General features: G+C 36.5%; 1 protein-coding gene and 1 pseudogene across 8 annotated transcripts in view; one reads left to right on the top strand and one right to left on the bottom strand.

Annotated features, from left to right (window-relative positions):
• Positions 1-14,839, bottom strand: part of CCSER2 (coiled-coil serine rich protein 2) — a 178,846-nt gene that overhangs the window by 115,614 nt on the left and 48,393 nt on the right. Inside the window, exon 1 of one of the 8 annotated variants that reach the window (XM_066243987.1) lies at positions 5,011-5,047. The exons of the other annotated variants lie outside the window; for them this stretch is intronic. Within the exon in view, the coding sequence (XP_066100084.1) occupies positions 5,011-5,019 (9 nt within the window). The 5' untranslated portion in view covers positions 5,020-5,047. Of the gene's footprint in view, positions 1-5,010; positions 5,048-14,839 lie in introns of those variants that run through there. 8 annotated transcript variants of the gene reach the window in all.
• On the top strand, positions 2,839-3,656 carry LOC136312995 (high mobility group protein B2 pseudogene; annotated as a pseudogene).

Raw genomic sequence — 14,839 nt, 5'->3', positions numbered from 1 at the left:
CATGTTCAAGGGTCAACTGTACCTAGAATAAATTTAACCGAGAAGGTAAAAGATATATACACTGAGAACTATAAAACATTGTTGAAAAACTAAAGAAGATCTAAATAAATAGAAAGGCATTTTGTGTTCATAGACTAGAAAAATTAGTAATGTTAATATGGCTACTACCCAATGTAATCTACCATATCTCCCCATATATAAGACGCACCTTTTTTCAAAATATTTGGGGTCCAAAAACCGGGTGTGTCTTATACAATGGTTGTGGCATTCCAAATGCCATAGATGGAACTGAGGATGAAGCAATATATAAAGACAGTGATTCGTCATTAGATACAGATGAGGACAAGCTAATGGATGTGAGTTTTGAAAGTGATGAGGAGTTGTACGAATTTTATGATGAATAAAACTTGAGTTCAATAACTTTATGTAATACATTTGTTTTTCAAATTTCAGACCACAGAATTAAGGTGCATCTTATACATGGGAGTGTCTTATACATGAGGAAATATGGTTTATTTTTAACGTAATCTTTTCCAAATTTGAATGGCCTTTGTTGCAGAAATGAAAAAGATGATCCTAAAATTCACATGAAAGGGTAAGAGAACCCAAATATCAAAACAGTATTAAAAAAGAACAAGAAATATGGAGGAATTCCCACTTCTTGATTTCAAAATTACCCTTGTGGTCAAGTAGTCAAAAGCACTGATGAGATTACTAAAGCAATCAAATCAGTGTGCTTCCAGCAAAAGGAGAGACACACAATCAACAGACCACAGCTGAGATAACAGAAATAAATGTGTATATATATATATATTATATATATATATGGACAACTGATTTTTGACAAGGGTTCCAATATCTTCAATAAACTGTTATGAGTTGGATATGCACATGCAAATGAAGTTATATCAGTACTTCACACCATAAATAAAAAACACAAAATAGATCTATGACCTAAATATAAGAACTGAAACCATAAAACTTTTAGAAGAAATCATAGAGTTAAACCTTTGTAACTAACTTTGGAAATAAATTCTTAGGAATGACATCGAACATAAGTAATAAAGAAAAAATAAATCATACTTTACTAAGAAATTTTGTACATTATAAGATATTACCAATAAAGTGAAAAGACAAACACAAAATGGGAGCAAATATTTGCAAATGATATTTATCTGACATGAATCCATTATCCAGAATATATTAAAAAAAACAACCCAATTTTTTGCCTGACCAGGCAGTGGCGCAGTGGATAGAGCGTCAGACTGGGATGCGGAGGACCCAGGTTCGAGACCCCGAGGTTGCCAGCTTGAATGCAGGCTCATCTGGCTTGAGCAAAAAGCTCACCAGCTTGGACCCAAGGTCACTGGCTTGAGCAAGGGGTTACTCGGCCTGCTGAAGGCCCAAGGTCAAGCACATATGAGAAAGCAATCAATGAACTAAGGTGTCGCAACGAAAAACTGATGATTGATGCTTCTCATCTCTCTCCGTTCCTATCTGTCTGTCCCAATCTATCCCTCTCTCTGACTTTCTCTGTCCTTGTAAAAAAAAAAAAAGCAAAAAAACCCCCCAATTTTTAAAAAAGGACAAATGATTTGAACAGACATTCCTTTCAAAAAGCATATGAAAAGATGCTTAAAGTCATAATTTATTTGAAATATTAAGTCAAAACTATAATAAAAATATCACTTATCATCCAGTAGGATGGCTATAATTTAAAAACCACAACATAAGCCAGAAAACAAGTGTTGTAAAAGATGCAAAGAAATTGGTAGCCTTATACATTGCTGGTAAAAATGTAAAATGATTCAGCTGCTACAGAAAACGGTTCGGCAGTTCCTTAGAAAGTTCCTCAGACTTACTACCAAAGCCAGCAATTTCACTCCAAGGTGTATACTCCTCGAAAATTTAAAGCAGGTACTCAAACAAATACATGCACACATGTGTTCATAGCAGCTCTATTCACAATAGCCAAAAGATTAAAACAAACCATATGTCAATCAATGGGTGAATAGAATATACATATGGTGGGATATTATATAGCGCTAAAAAGGAATGGATTACAAATACACACAATAATATGGATAGACCACAAAAACATTAAGTAAAAGAAGTCAGACACAAAGGTCACAAATTTATATGATCCCATTTTTAGAAAATATCCAAAATACATAAATCCATACAGACAGAAAGCAGATTGGTGGTTTCCAAAGGTTAGAGAGCAATATAAGGGAAATAACTATTTAATGAATATGAGATTTAATTTGGGGTAATGAAAATGTTTTAGAATAAGATATAGTGGCTGCGCAATATTGCAAATGGACTAAATGCCACTGAAATATTCACTTTCAAATGGTTCATTTCACATTATATGAATGTCACCTCCCCAAAACAAAGTTTTTTAAAAAAATAAAAATTATTCCTCAAATAGCTTAGAAAGTTACTTGGAAATTTAACTGCTGATCCAGTATCACAATTCTATATATTTGTCCCCAAAATACAAAAAGACAAAGTTATTAAAGAATTATTTATAATAGCGAAAGCATAATGTACATGCTTAGAAACAGAAGGAAGTCAAATAGACACACACACACACACACACACACACAGTGGGGCAAAAGCAGGTTTACAGCTGTGAGTATATGAAACACAGTGTTTGTTGTATTATTACTTACTAATTATAGTATTATTTTCCATACAAACAACTGTAAACCTACTTTTGCCCCACCCTGTATATTTTTACTTTTTGAAAAAATGAAATAAAAAATAAATTTAAAAAATTTGAACCAGGATAAACCAGTTCACGCCGGAGCTCAGCGAGGGAGATTTGTTGGTCAGACGCGGCCGCATGACGCAATTCTGAGGAAAACCTACCACCAGACGCCGTCTGTCAGCCATGGCGAAGGGAGACCCCAACAAGCCGAGGGGCAAGATGTCCTAATATGCCGTCTTCATGCAAACCTGCCGGGAGGAGCACAAGGAGAAGCACCCGGACTCTTCCGTCAACTTCTCCGAGCTCTCCAAGAAGCGCTCGGAGAGATGGAAGACCATGTCAGCAAAGGAAAAGTCCAAGTTCGAGGATATGGCCAAGAGCAACAAAGCGCGCTGTGACAGGGAGATGAAAAACTACATTCCTCCCAAAGGTGACAAGAAGGGAAAGAAAAAAGATCCCAATGCTCCTAAAAGGCCTCAATCTGCCTTCTTCCTGTTTTGCTCTGAACATCGCCCAAAGATCAAAAGTGAACAACCTGGTTTGTCCATTGGGGATACTGCAAAAAAACTGGGTGAAATGTGGTCTGAACAGCCAGCCAAAGATAAGCAACCATATGAGCAAGAAGCAGCTAAGCTAAAGGAGAAATATGAAAAGGATATTGCTGCATCCCGTGCGGAGGGCAAAAGTGAAGTGGGAAAGAAGGGTCCTGGCAAGCCAACAGGCTCAAAGAACAAGAACGAACCAGAAGATGAGGAGGAGGAGGAAGAGGATGAAGATGAAGGATAAATGGCTGTCCTGTAATGTGTATGGAGTATGTTTGTATGCTCAGGCAATTGTTTGGCTAAGAATGTGAATTGAAGTGCAGCTCAATATTAGCTTCAGTATAAAAACTGTACAGATTTTTGTATAGCTGATAAGGTTCTTTGTAGAGAAAATACTTTTTTTAAAATGCAGGTTGTAGCTTTCTGAAAGGCTACTGCATACAGTTAGATTTTAAGGCTTCTGATGTTAAATGTTTCTAAATATTTAATGGTTTCTTTAATTTCTTGACTTGTGTATGGTGGCAAAGCAGAATCGGAATTAGTTTCGTCTCAGTAATAAATTTTGGGTTATTTAGAATGTTGCATTTTGTTTTTTTTAAAGTTTTGTAATAAAATTATGTATATTAAAAAATTTTTTGAACCAAAAAAATGTGTCTGTTCGTACCCCTATTCCTACTTAGCCTCTGCAATATGCTATTCTTATGTAAAATAAGTATTACTTGGATGTTGGGTTACTTCCAACCTCCTATTATAAATGCTAAAATGAATCCCTAAAAATAAAAAAAATAAAATTATATACACAAACCCACTGTGTATTAAGTTCTTAGAATAACCATTAAGAGAGAAACTATTTCAAGTAGGAAAAAAAAATTTTTTTTAATTATCATATTGTTTTCAGTAATTATATCGCTGGTAATGGAATTATTCTGTTACCTTCATTGAACAATAATCCCATCAACCCTTGCACAATACAAGCATTATACAGAAGAAATGTCTTTAAAATAGAGCTGGTTTCCAGACCAGAAAAAAGAACAACAGAGCTCAGTGGGTGTGTCTACACAAATTCTTTACAAAGAACACCCAATGAAACAAAAATCTTGACACGAGAAGACTTCAGCTGTAGCTTGATTCTTTATTTCTTTTTTTGCTCTCAAGAAATGTTATCTTAGATTTTCCCCATTCTTCCCAGGAGCAAAACTACCTTAACACCTAGGAATAGCTTTAAAAAATAAACATAGTATATAAGGTCACAAACCTAAGAGCTCCAGAAGAAGAAATGACTACTCTCTGTTTCATTTTGGGGTCTTCATGCTGAAATTATGACTTCTCACAAAATACTTTTAAAATTTTACTGCAATAAAAAAAGGAATGCCAGAGACATAAAATAATTTTCCTGATTAAGAAAATAATCCCTATGAACCCCAAGGCACAAGAGGGGCTCCTAGTGGCTAACTGGGCTCAAAATAAGTAAGTAAATAAAAGCAGAGCCTGGCTGCCATTTCTGCACAGGGGCCTCTCAGGCAATTTCACTTTAAAGGACAACTGCCTGCCTGCCTGCCTGCCTCTTCCATCTGGGACAGGTCTTGTAAAGGTTTCCTGGAACCCTAGAAGAGTGAGGCTTTCCCCATCCAAAGGAAGCTGCATAGTTCTGACCAATCAGAGTGGCTCTCTTCTGCCCAATCAGGGACCCAGGGCAGAGACTTGTCTATATAAGCCAGTGCACTTTCCAGGAGGACTGAGGATTCCCCAGCTCACCAGAGACATCCTGCAGGAGCAGAGTGGAGCAGCCTGGCACAGCGGGGCAGTGTGCAGCAGATCACCCAGGAGCGGAGCTGCCTAGCTGAAGAGGGGGTTGGCCCCAGTCCATGCGGTTTGCACAGCAGCTGCATGTAGCCCTACCAGCAGTTCCACAGCAGTGCTGTTCTCACAGCCATGCTGTATGACAGTCAAGCTGTGGGCCTAAATAAGATTTCCTTCCTCACAGCACCCCAAACTGGGGATTCCTGTTGGCATCTGAACAGCAATAATGAGCATCACCATCAGTTGACACTCTGAAACCTGTAAATGTCAGGTTACATGGCAAAAGAAGGATTAAGCAAATGGGATTATGGTTGCCAGGCAGCTGATCTAAAAATAGAAATATCACCCCAGATTATAGGATGGGTCCAATATAAAACTCAGAGTAGAAGAGGGAAGCAGAAAGGGGGAGGGGGGGCAGAGGAAGAATGGTCAGAGATGCAGTGGTGCTTGCTTTAAAGATGATGCAGGGGAGGGCAGAATTCAAGGGCAGCAGCTAGAATTTGGCAAAGGTGAGGAAATGGATTCTCCCCAGACCTTCCACAGAGAAATGCAACCCTGAAGGCTCCCTGCTTTTAGCCTACTGAGACCTGGATCTTACTTCTCACCGATAAAACTCTTAAGATAATAAATTTGTATTGTTATAAGGTTTGTGGTAATTTGTTACAACAGCAGGAGGAAACTAATATATTGTTTCCTTAAATTCTATAATGTTTTGCAGCCCCATGTTTATTGCAGCATTGTTCACAGTGGCCAGGACATGGAAACAACCAAAAAGCCCATCAATAGATGACTGGATAAAGAAGATGTGGCACATATACACTATGGAATACTACTCAGCCATAAGAAATGATGACATCGGAACATTTACAGCAAAATGGTGGGATCTTGATAACATGATACGAAGCGAAATAAGTAAATCAGAAAAAAACAGGAACTGTATTATTCCATACGTAGGTGGGACATAATAGTGAAACTAAGAGACATTGATAAGAGTGTGGTGGTTACAGGGGGGAGGGGGGAATGGGAGAGGGATAGGGGGTGGGAGGGGCACAAAGAAAACAAGATAGAAGGTGACAGAGGACAATCTGACTTTGGGTGGTGGGTATGCAACATAATTGAACGACAAGATAACCTGGACTTGTTATCTTTGAATATATGTATCCTGATTTATTGATGTCACCCCATTAAAAAAATAAAATTATAAAATTAAAAAAAATTTTAAAAAAAGTAAAAAAAAAAAAAAAAGAAAAAAAAAATTCTATAATGTTTCTTCTGTTTGAAATCCAATCCTAGTCTTGTTGCCGGTATTTTTTATAGTTTAAATATTTGTCCCCTTCTTTCTGTGGTACTTCCTGGTGGGCTGCAAGAGCAAGAGCATAAACCCATTAGCACCTAAAAGGAAGACGAGGTAGTGTGGGATCCTATTTGGGACCTGTGTTGGCTGCAGATAAACTTTCCCTGCCATGCCAGTAGTCCCTGTAACAAGCTATGGATCTCAGCAATTAGCCCAAACCAAGTTCTGCTTGATTTAAGTTAAACCTTTTTAAACATTACTTTAGCCTTTACCGGTTTCAGATGAATAATTTTAGCTGCATAAATTATAATGGTGGGTAGCAGATTTCAATTAACATGTATGTTTGTCAGACATTTAGCTAAACTACACATAGTATTACTGCTTTGGCATCCATTGTTTGGCCAGGCGGCTTGAGAGTGCCTAAATTGACAATGAAGCCCAAGGTAACATTTGCAGTCACAAGTAAGTTTAAGTTCCCTGCCTCTCAGCACCCTTGGAAAACCCTTATATAACTCTCCCACAAGGAGCTGACCAACTGTTCCTGGATTGAACTGACCCATCAGCCTTAACTCAGAACTCACAAAACACTCTAATAAAGGCAAGTACCCCAGGTCTTGTCATTCTCTCTGCTTTACCCTGCCCTGACCTTCCCATGTGGCCCCTCAGGGTGTGTGATGTTATTTCTTCCAAGACCTATGAATAGTAAACTTCTCTATCTCAATTTCTCTCTTGTGGTTTTTGGCTCACCATCTCATAGCCTGGAGCTCTAATTAACAGATGTTCATTTAACAAAATCATAACAACTTTTAGTAAGTTAAAATGCCAAGGGCTTTAGTGACTTCGTGTAGACCTCTTGCTGGATTTAACGGCCCTAATTCCTTCACTGCCTGGTTTTTCTCCTTTTAGATACTATTTGCTGTACTTAAACCAGTCAAGTTACAGTGCACCAGTTAGTGCCCATTTAATCTCATCATCAGACTTACTGCATATTATATCAAACGGAGTTTCACAAGTATTTTTAAAAAAGCATTTTGTGGCCTGACCTGTGGTGGCGCAGTGGATAAAGCGTCAACCTGGAAATGCTGAGGTTGCCGGTTCAAAACCCTGGGCTTGCCTGGTCAAGGCACATATGGGAGTTGATGCTTCCTGCTCCTCCCCCCTTCTCTCTCTCTCTCTTTCCCCCTCTCTAAAATGAATAAATAAAATCTTAAAAAAAAAAAAAAAGCATTTTGTTTTGTTTTGTTTCATTACAGTGAAGATCACATCTTAAGGAAAATGTAAGTTTTGGGGGAGAGGTGGTGGTAATAAAAACATCATAGGATGAAATTTATGAATATATTATAGTAACCTCATAGATTTATTAATTATAGCATTTAAGATTTGCCAGTAAGTTTTGCAGAAAAGTGCAAAGTTACTGAAATGTTCTGGGAAAATACATTATCAGGAGTAACAACCATCAGATTGTAATACTGAGTAGCATTTTCATATGCAGAAGTTTTTAAACAATTGAATAGGAACTGACATGGACATAGGGTAAGGTGATAGAAACTTTCCTTTATTTAAATATAAAAATATGCACTAGAATAGTCAATGCAGCAATTTATAATTGTACAATATTGGACACAGCTTAACATCGTTAGAAGAGTAATTGAATAAACAATGTATATCTACAAAATGAAGTAGTATATAGTAGTAAGAAAAAAAAAGAGGATCTCTATGAGTGATATGAAGAAAATTAATAATTAAATGAACCATGGATTTAGAGTGGGGAAACCTCAAAATGAAATATAAACAGTAACAAATGAACCTAACAGAATTACAAATGAGTAAAACCACAGGGATGAGAACTAAAAGAACTAACCTAAGTAAACATCATTTGTCTTTTCAGCTTGAGGTATGGGATCTTTCTTTCTCTCTGCCTTCTTAATCCCCTAGCTTTGTTTTCAACTACTCTTTACCTCAACTTGATACTCTTAGCAGTGGCAATATTCCTCTAGCACATCTTGATTTTGTGATTCCACCATGCCATTGTACATGCTGTTCCCTACGCCTAAAATGCTCACCCCCTTCTCTTTTCCTTGGCCACTTGGTCATCTTCTATTCATTCTTTGAAACTCAACTCAGACATCACCTCTTCTTTGAAACCTTCTGGGTGCGCGCGCACGCGCGCACACACACACACACACGCACCTCTCCCTGCATTATTTCAGAACCACATGCACACTAATAATAAAATGTACAATATCACTTATAAAGCTATACTATGAAAATATATATATATACATGCTCGACTTTGAGTTCATTAAGGACAAAGCCTATCCACATCAGTATCTTCACCACTTAACAGTATGCCTGGCACACAGTAGAAGCTCAATAATTACTGAACTAACCTTATTATTGTAATAGACTTGATCTACAAGAAAACAATATAGAATAAAGAAAACTATTATATTTAAAGGATCACAGCAACTACATGGGATAAATTTAAACATTTTTTAAACATAAAAGTTATATTAATAGGGCAAAAAGAAGCTATGCTAATAATTAAATGCATACGAGAGATTCATTAGTTTGACCAAAAAAAAAAGACTAAAAAATTTAATTTACTCATCTCATTTTGTCCCTTATCTGTAAAATAATTGGACTAAATCCCTTCTCTGCCTGTAAGTTCCACGTTCTGTATCAGAACATAGCTTTTGAAAAGCATCAATACCAGTCTGAGATTCTAGCTTACCTATATTATGATGGGCTAAACTTTCTGTAGGCTGTCCCTCACTACCATCTCTCTGCTAACATTATATTTTTAGTTACTAGTGCCTTGCTATTATGACACGTGGTACCTTAGAAACTTCCTTTATAAATAGGTTATGTCACAATGTGTATGGAAAAAATGGAACAGTATTAAATAGTATTTTTAGTTTAAGGGATTATTTCTATTTTGAAAGAAATGACACCCATTTCAACAAGTATGTATTTATTGTGTCCTTACTTAATGCCAGAAACCTAAAGAAGTGATCAAAGAGATAATGAAATATCAACTATACTGAAGACATGTAGGAACTGGAGACTAAAAACAATTAGATAGACAAATATAAGGTAAGAAAAGACCATGGAAAGTCAGTCAAAATAGGAGTTTAGATTCAACATTTCAAGGAATGAAAAAAAAATCAATAGGAAAATAACAAGTCAAACTAGCAATTTAGGGTGGTTTGGGTCTAATAAATGGAAGCAATATATACTAGTCTTAACTTCCAAAAGTGAGGAAGTAACACTTTTCTTCCCTACAGTCAGTTGATGGACAACAGAATTTGTCAACTGGATCTTTAGTCCATTTTCAAACTGTCCACTCCTCTAATCTCCACTCTACCACCACCATAGCCCAAGCCACTACAATTCCTCACTGGAACGGTAGCTTCCAGCACCCTGTCTAGTTCCCTTCTAATTCAATCTTCATACAGAGCATTTTTAAAATATAACTCAATTTACATATGTTGAACCATCCTTGTGCTCCTGGAATAAACCCCACTTGATCATGATGTATTCTTTTAATGTGTTGTTGGATTCAATTTGCTAAGTATTTTGTTTAGGATTTTTATGTCTGTAGTCATCAGAGATATTGGTCTATAGTTTTCTTTTTTTGTGTTGTCCTTGCCAGGTTTTGGTATCAGGGTTATGGTGTTGTATAAAATGTTAGGAAGTATTGTCTCTCCTTCAATTTTTTGGAAGAGTTTGAGAAGGAGAGGTACCAAATCTTCTTTGAATGTTTGGTAAAATTCACAAGTGAAGTCACCTGGTCCTGTACTCGGGAACCCCCACTAATTGGTGATAGGAATGTAGTGGTAAAGCCACTATGCAAAACTCTGATGGTTCCTCAAAAAATTGAGAATTGAGTTACCATACAACCTAGCAATCCTTCTGGGTAGCTACCTGAAAAACTCACAAAACATTTATTTGCAAAGATATATGCATCCCTATGTTCATTGCAGCATTATTCACAGTGCCCAAGACATGGAGACAACCAAAGTGTTCTTCCATAGAGAAATGGATCAAGAAGATGTAATACATACATACTATGGAATACTACTCAGTCATAAAAAAGATGAAATAATGCCATCTGTGACAATATGGATGGACTTCGAGAATACTATGCTGAGGGAAATAAGTCAAAAACATGTGAAATATGAAACTGAAACTCACACAGACATCAGCATGGTGGTTAAGACAGGGGTAGGAGTGGTAAGGGTTAAAGGGGACCAAATATATGGTGATGGAAGATGGTTTCACACTGGGCGGTAGGCACACAGTGCAATAGACAGATCATGTATTAAAGAACTTTTCATTTGAAATCTATATGATCCTAGTAACAAATATCACTCCAATAAATTCAATTAAAAAAGATATAAATTGAACTATGTCCCTTTCTAGCTTAAAATCCTCCAACATATTCCCTTCAATATTTTTAGATAAAGATCCAAATCTTTTGAGCTCCATAAAAGCTTTACCAGCAGCCTCCTCTCCTGCCACTCTTGCCCTCTGTGTCAGTACTCAGGCCATACTGGCCCTCTTATAGTTCTTCAAACATTCCATCTCAAGGCCTTCCCATAAGCAATCTACTAAAATACATAAGACTTCCAAATGCATAGACCCTTTTTATCTACTGTATCCCTATGTCAACTTAGCCTAAACATTTCTTGAAAAATCCTTACCTAACACCTACATGAGACCAGGTTTTCGAATGATACAGTTTCACACTTCATAATTCTCTTCTGGAGCACTTTTCCCACTTATCAAGTGAAGAAAAGTAGTTAGTGAGTTATATAGTTGAACCACATCTGCCTCATCAGAATATAAGCACCACTGGTTATTAGTGACATTTAGCATCTTTTCATGTCTACGGACCACCTGTAGGTCTTCTGTGGAGAAATGTATATGAAGGTCCTCAGCCCATTTTTTATCGATTTTAATTTATTGTGTTTACATAGTTACAAGTGTTCCACTGAATATATCTCCTTCCCTCCCCCACCCATGTTTTCCTAGATACCTCCTTTGCCGCCTGCCACTACCACCTCCCCCCTTCCCTCCATAATTTACAATACTGCCCTCTATCTCTCTGTTATGTGTATATACTTTCACTACTGTTTTTCCTTTCTTTGATCCCCTCCTTTCATCCCCATTCCTTCTGACCACTTTCCCTCTAGACTCTTTGATCCCTTCTCTACCTCTTTTCCGTTCCTCAGTTCACATTGTTCATTGGATTCCTCATATGAGTGAGGTCATATGATATTTTCCTTTCTCCGCCTGGCTTATGTCACTTAGCATAATAGACTCCAGGTCCATCCATGTTGTCGCAAAGGGTAAGAATTCTTTCTTTTTCACAGCCATGTAGTATTCCACTGTGTATATGTACCACTGCTTTTTAATCCACTCGTCTTCTGATGGACACTGGGGCTATTTCCAGGTCTTGGCTATTGTAAACAATGCTGCAATAAACATAGGGGTGCATTTCTTCTTTAGACTCAGTGATTTCTTACTTTTAGGATATATTCCTAGAATTAGGATAGCTGGGTCAAAAGGCAGTTCGATTTTTAATTTTTTGAGGAATTTCCATACTGTTTTCCACAGTGGCTGCACCAGTCTGCATTCTCACCAGCAGTGCAGGATGGTTCCCTTTTCTCTAAACCCTCACCAGCACTTATTCTGTGTTGTTTTGTTAATGAGCTCCATTCTGACAGGTGTAAAGTAATATCTCATTATAGTTTTAATTTGCATTTCTCTAATTATTAATGATGTTGAACATTTTTTTCATATGCCCATTGGCCATCTGTGAGTCCTCTTTGGAGAGGTATCTATTCAGTCAATTCTTTTGACCAGTTTTTGATTGGATTGTTTACTTTCCTGGTTTTGATTTTTACAAGTTCTTTATAGATTTTGGTTATTAACCCCTTATTGAGTGTGTTGGCGAATGTTCTCCCATTGTGTAGTTTGTCTTTTTATTTTGTTCATATTGTCTTTTGCTGTGCATATAGTCCCATTTGTTCATCCTGTCCTTTATTTCACTTGCAAAAATCAGCAAAAATATTGCTGTGAGAGATGTTGGAAAGCTTACTGCCTATATTTTCTTCCAAGATAATCATGGTTTCATAACTTAAATTCAAATCTTTTATACACTTTGGGTTTATTTTTGTGAATGGTGTAAGTTGGTGGTCTAATTTCATTGTTTTCCAGGTAGCAGTCCAATTTTCCCAACACCATTTGTTAAAGAGACTGTCTTTACTCCACTATACGCTCTTACCTCCTTTGTCAAATTATCAATTGGCCATAAAGGTGTGGGTTTATTTCTGGGTTCTCTGTTCTGTCCCACTGATCTGTATGCCTATTCTTATGCCAGTACCAAGCTGTTTTGAGTACAATGAACTTGTAGTATAACTTGATATCAGAAAGTCTGATACCCCCCTGCTTTCTTTTTCTTTTTCTAGATTGCTAAGGATATTCGTGTTCTTTCTTGGTTCCATATAAATTTTTGGAATATTTGTTCTATATCTTTGAAGTATGTCCTTGATATTTTAATAGGAATTGCATTGAATTTATAGATTGCTTTGCGTAGTATAGATATTTTAATGATGTTTATTCTTCCTAACCATGAGCACGGTATATGCTTCCACTTGTTTGTATCTTCCTTGATTTCTTTTATCAATGTTTTATAATTTTCCGAGTACAGGTCTTTAACCACCTTGGTTAAATTTACTCTTAGGTACTTTATTTTTTTGTTGCAATAGTGAAGAGGATTGTTTCCTTAATTTCTCTTTTAGAGAAATTTCTCTTTCATTGTTGGTGTATATAAATGCCTCTGATTTCTGAATATTAACTTTATATCCTACCACCTTGCTGAATTCATTTATCAGTTCCAATAAGTTTTTTGACTTAGACTTTAGGGTTTTCTATGTACAGTATCAAGTTATCAGCAAATAATGATTTACTTCTTCTTTTTTAATTTGGATGCCTTTTATTTCTTCTTCTTGTCTGATTGCTGTGGCTAGAACGTCCAGAACTATGTTGAATAAGATGGTGAAAAGGGGCACCCCTGCCTTGTTCCTGTTCTTAAGGTGATTGCTTTTAATTTTTGCCCATTGAGTATGATGTTGGTTGTGGGTTTGTCATAGATGGCCTTTGTCATGTTGAAGTATGTTCCCTGTATTCCCATTTTGCTGACACTTTTGATCATAAATGGGTGCTATATTTTTTCCAATGCTTTTTCTGCATCTATTGACATCATCATGTGGTTTTTATCCTTCCTTTTGTTTATGTGATGAAGCATGTTGATTAATTTGCAAATATTGTACCATCCTTGCCTCCTCAGAATAAATCCCACTTGATCATGATGTATGATTTTTTTCATGTATTGCTGGATCTGATTTGCTAATATTTTGTTGAGAATTTTAGCATCTAAGCTTATCAGGGATATTGGCCTATAGTTTTCTTTCTCTGTAGTATCTTTGCCTGGTTTTGGAATCAGTATTATGCTTTCCTCATAAAAGGAGTTTGGAAATTTTCCCTCTTCTTGAATTTTTTGAAATAGCTTGAGACAGATAGAAGTTAGTTCTTCTTTGAATATTCGGTAGAATTCACTTGTGAAACCATTGGACCCCAGGTTTTTCTTTGTTGGGAGTTTTTTGATAACTTATGACCTCATTTGTTGTAATCAGTCTGTTTAGGTTTTCTGATTCTTCCAGATTGACTTGAACGATTATGTGTTTCAAGAAATGTATCCATTTCATCTAGGTTGTCCAAATGTTTTGCATACACTTCTTCATAGTATTTTCTTACAATACTTTGAATTTCAGCTGTGTCAGTTGTTCTCCAATCTCATTTCTAATTTTATTTATTTGAGTCCTCTCTCTTTTTTTCTTGGTGAGCCTGGTTAAAGGTTCATCAATTTTGTTTACCTTTCCAAAGAACAAGCTCTTGGTTTCATTGATATTCTGTAATTTTTTCTTGCCTCTATGTCATTTATTTCCTCTCTGATCTTTATTATTTCCTTCCTACTACTTCGTCTGGGTTTTACTTGTTCTTATTCTAGTTCTTTAAAATGCAGGGTTAAATTGTTTATTTGAGTTTTTTTATTTCTCCAATTTTAAACAATAATCTTGCTAGATAAAGAAGTCTTAGTTGTAGGCTCTTGTTTTGCATTACTTTGAATATTTCTTGCCATTCTCTTCTCGCCTCTAGTATTTCTGTTGAAGTCAGATGTCATCCTTATGGGGACTTCTCTAGAAGTAATTGACTTCTCTCTAGCTGCTTTTGGTATTTTTTCTTTATCTCTTTAACTTTGGTATTTTAATTATGATGTGTCTTGATGTAGGCCTCATTGGGTTCCTCTTTACCGGCACACTCTGTGCTTCTTGAACCTGTGTGACTTTTTCCTTCATCAATTTAGGAAAGTTTTCAGCTATGATTTCTTCAAACAGGTTCTCTATCCCTTGTTCTTTCTCT

The sequence above is a fragment of the Saccopteryx bilineata genome, chromosome 9 (assembly GCF_036850765.1).
Source record: "Saccopteryx bilineata isolate mSacBil1 chromosome 9, mSacBil1_pri_phased_curated, whole genome shotgun sequence".
Taxonomy (NCBI): Eukaryota; Metazoa; Chordata; class Mammalia; order Chiroptera; family Emballonuridae; genus Saccopteryx; species Saccopteryx bilineata.
Note: the sequence above shows the minus strand (reverse complement) of the source record. Positions and strands in the feature narration are given on the sequence as shown.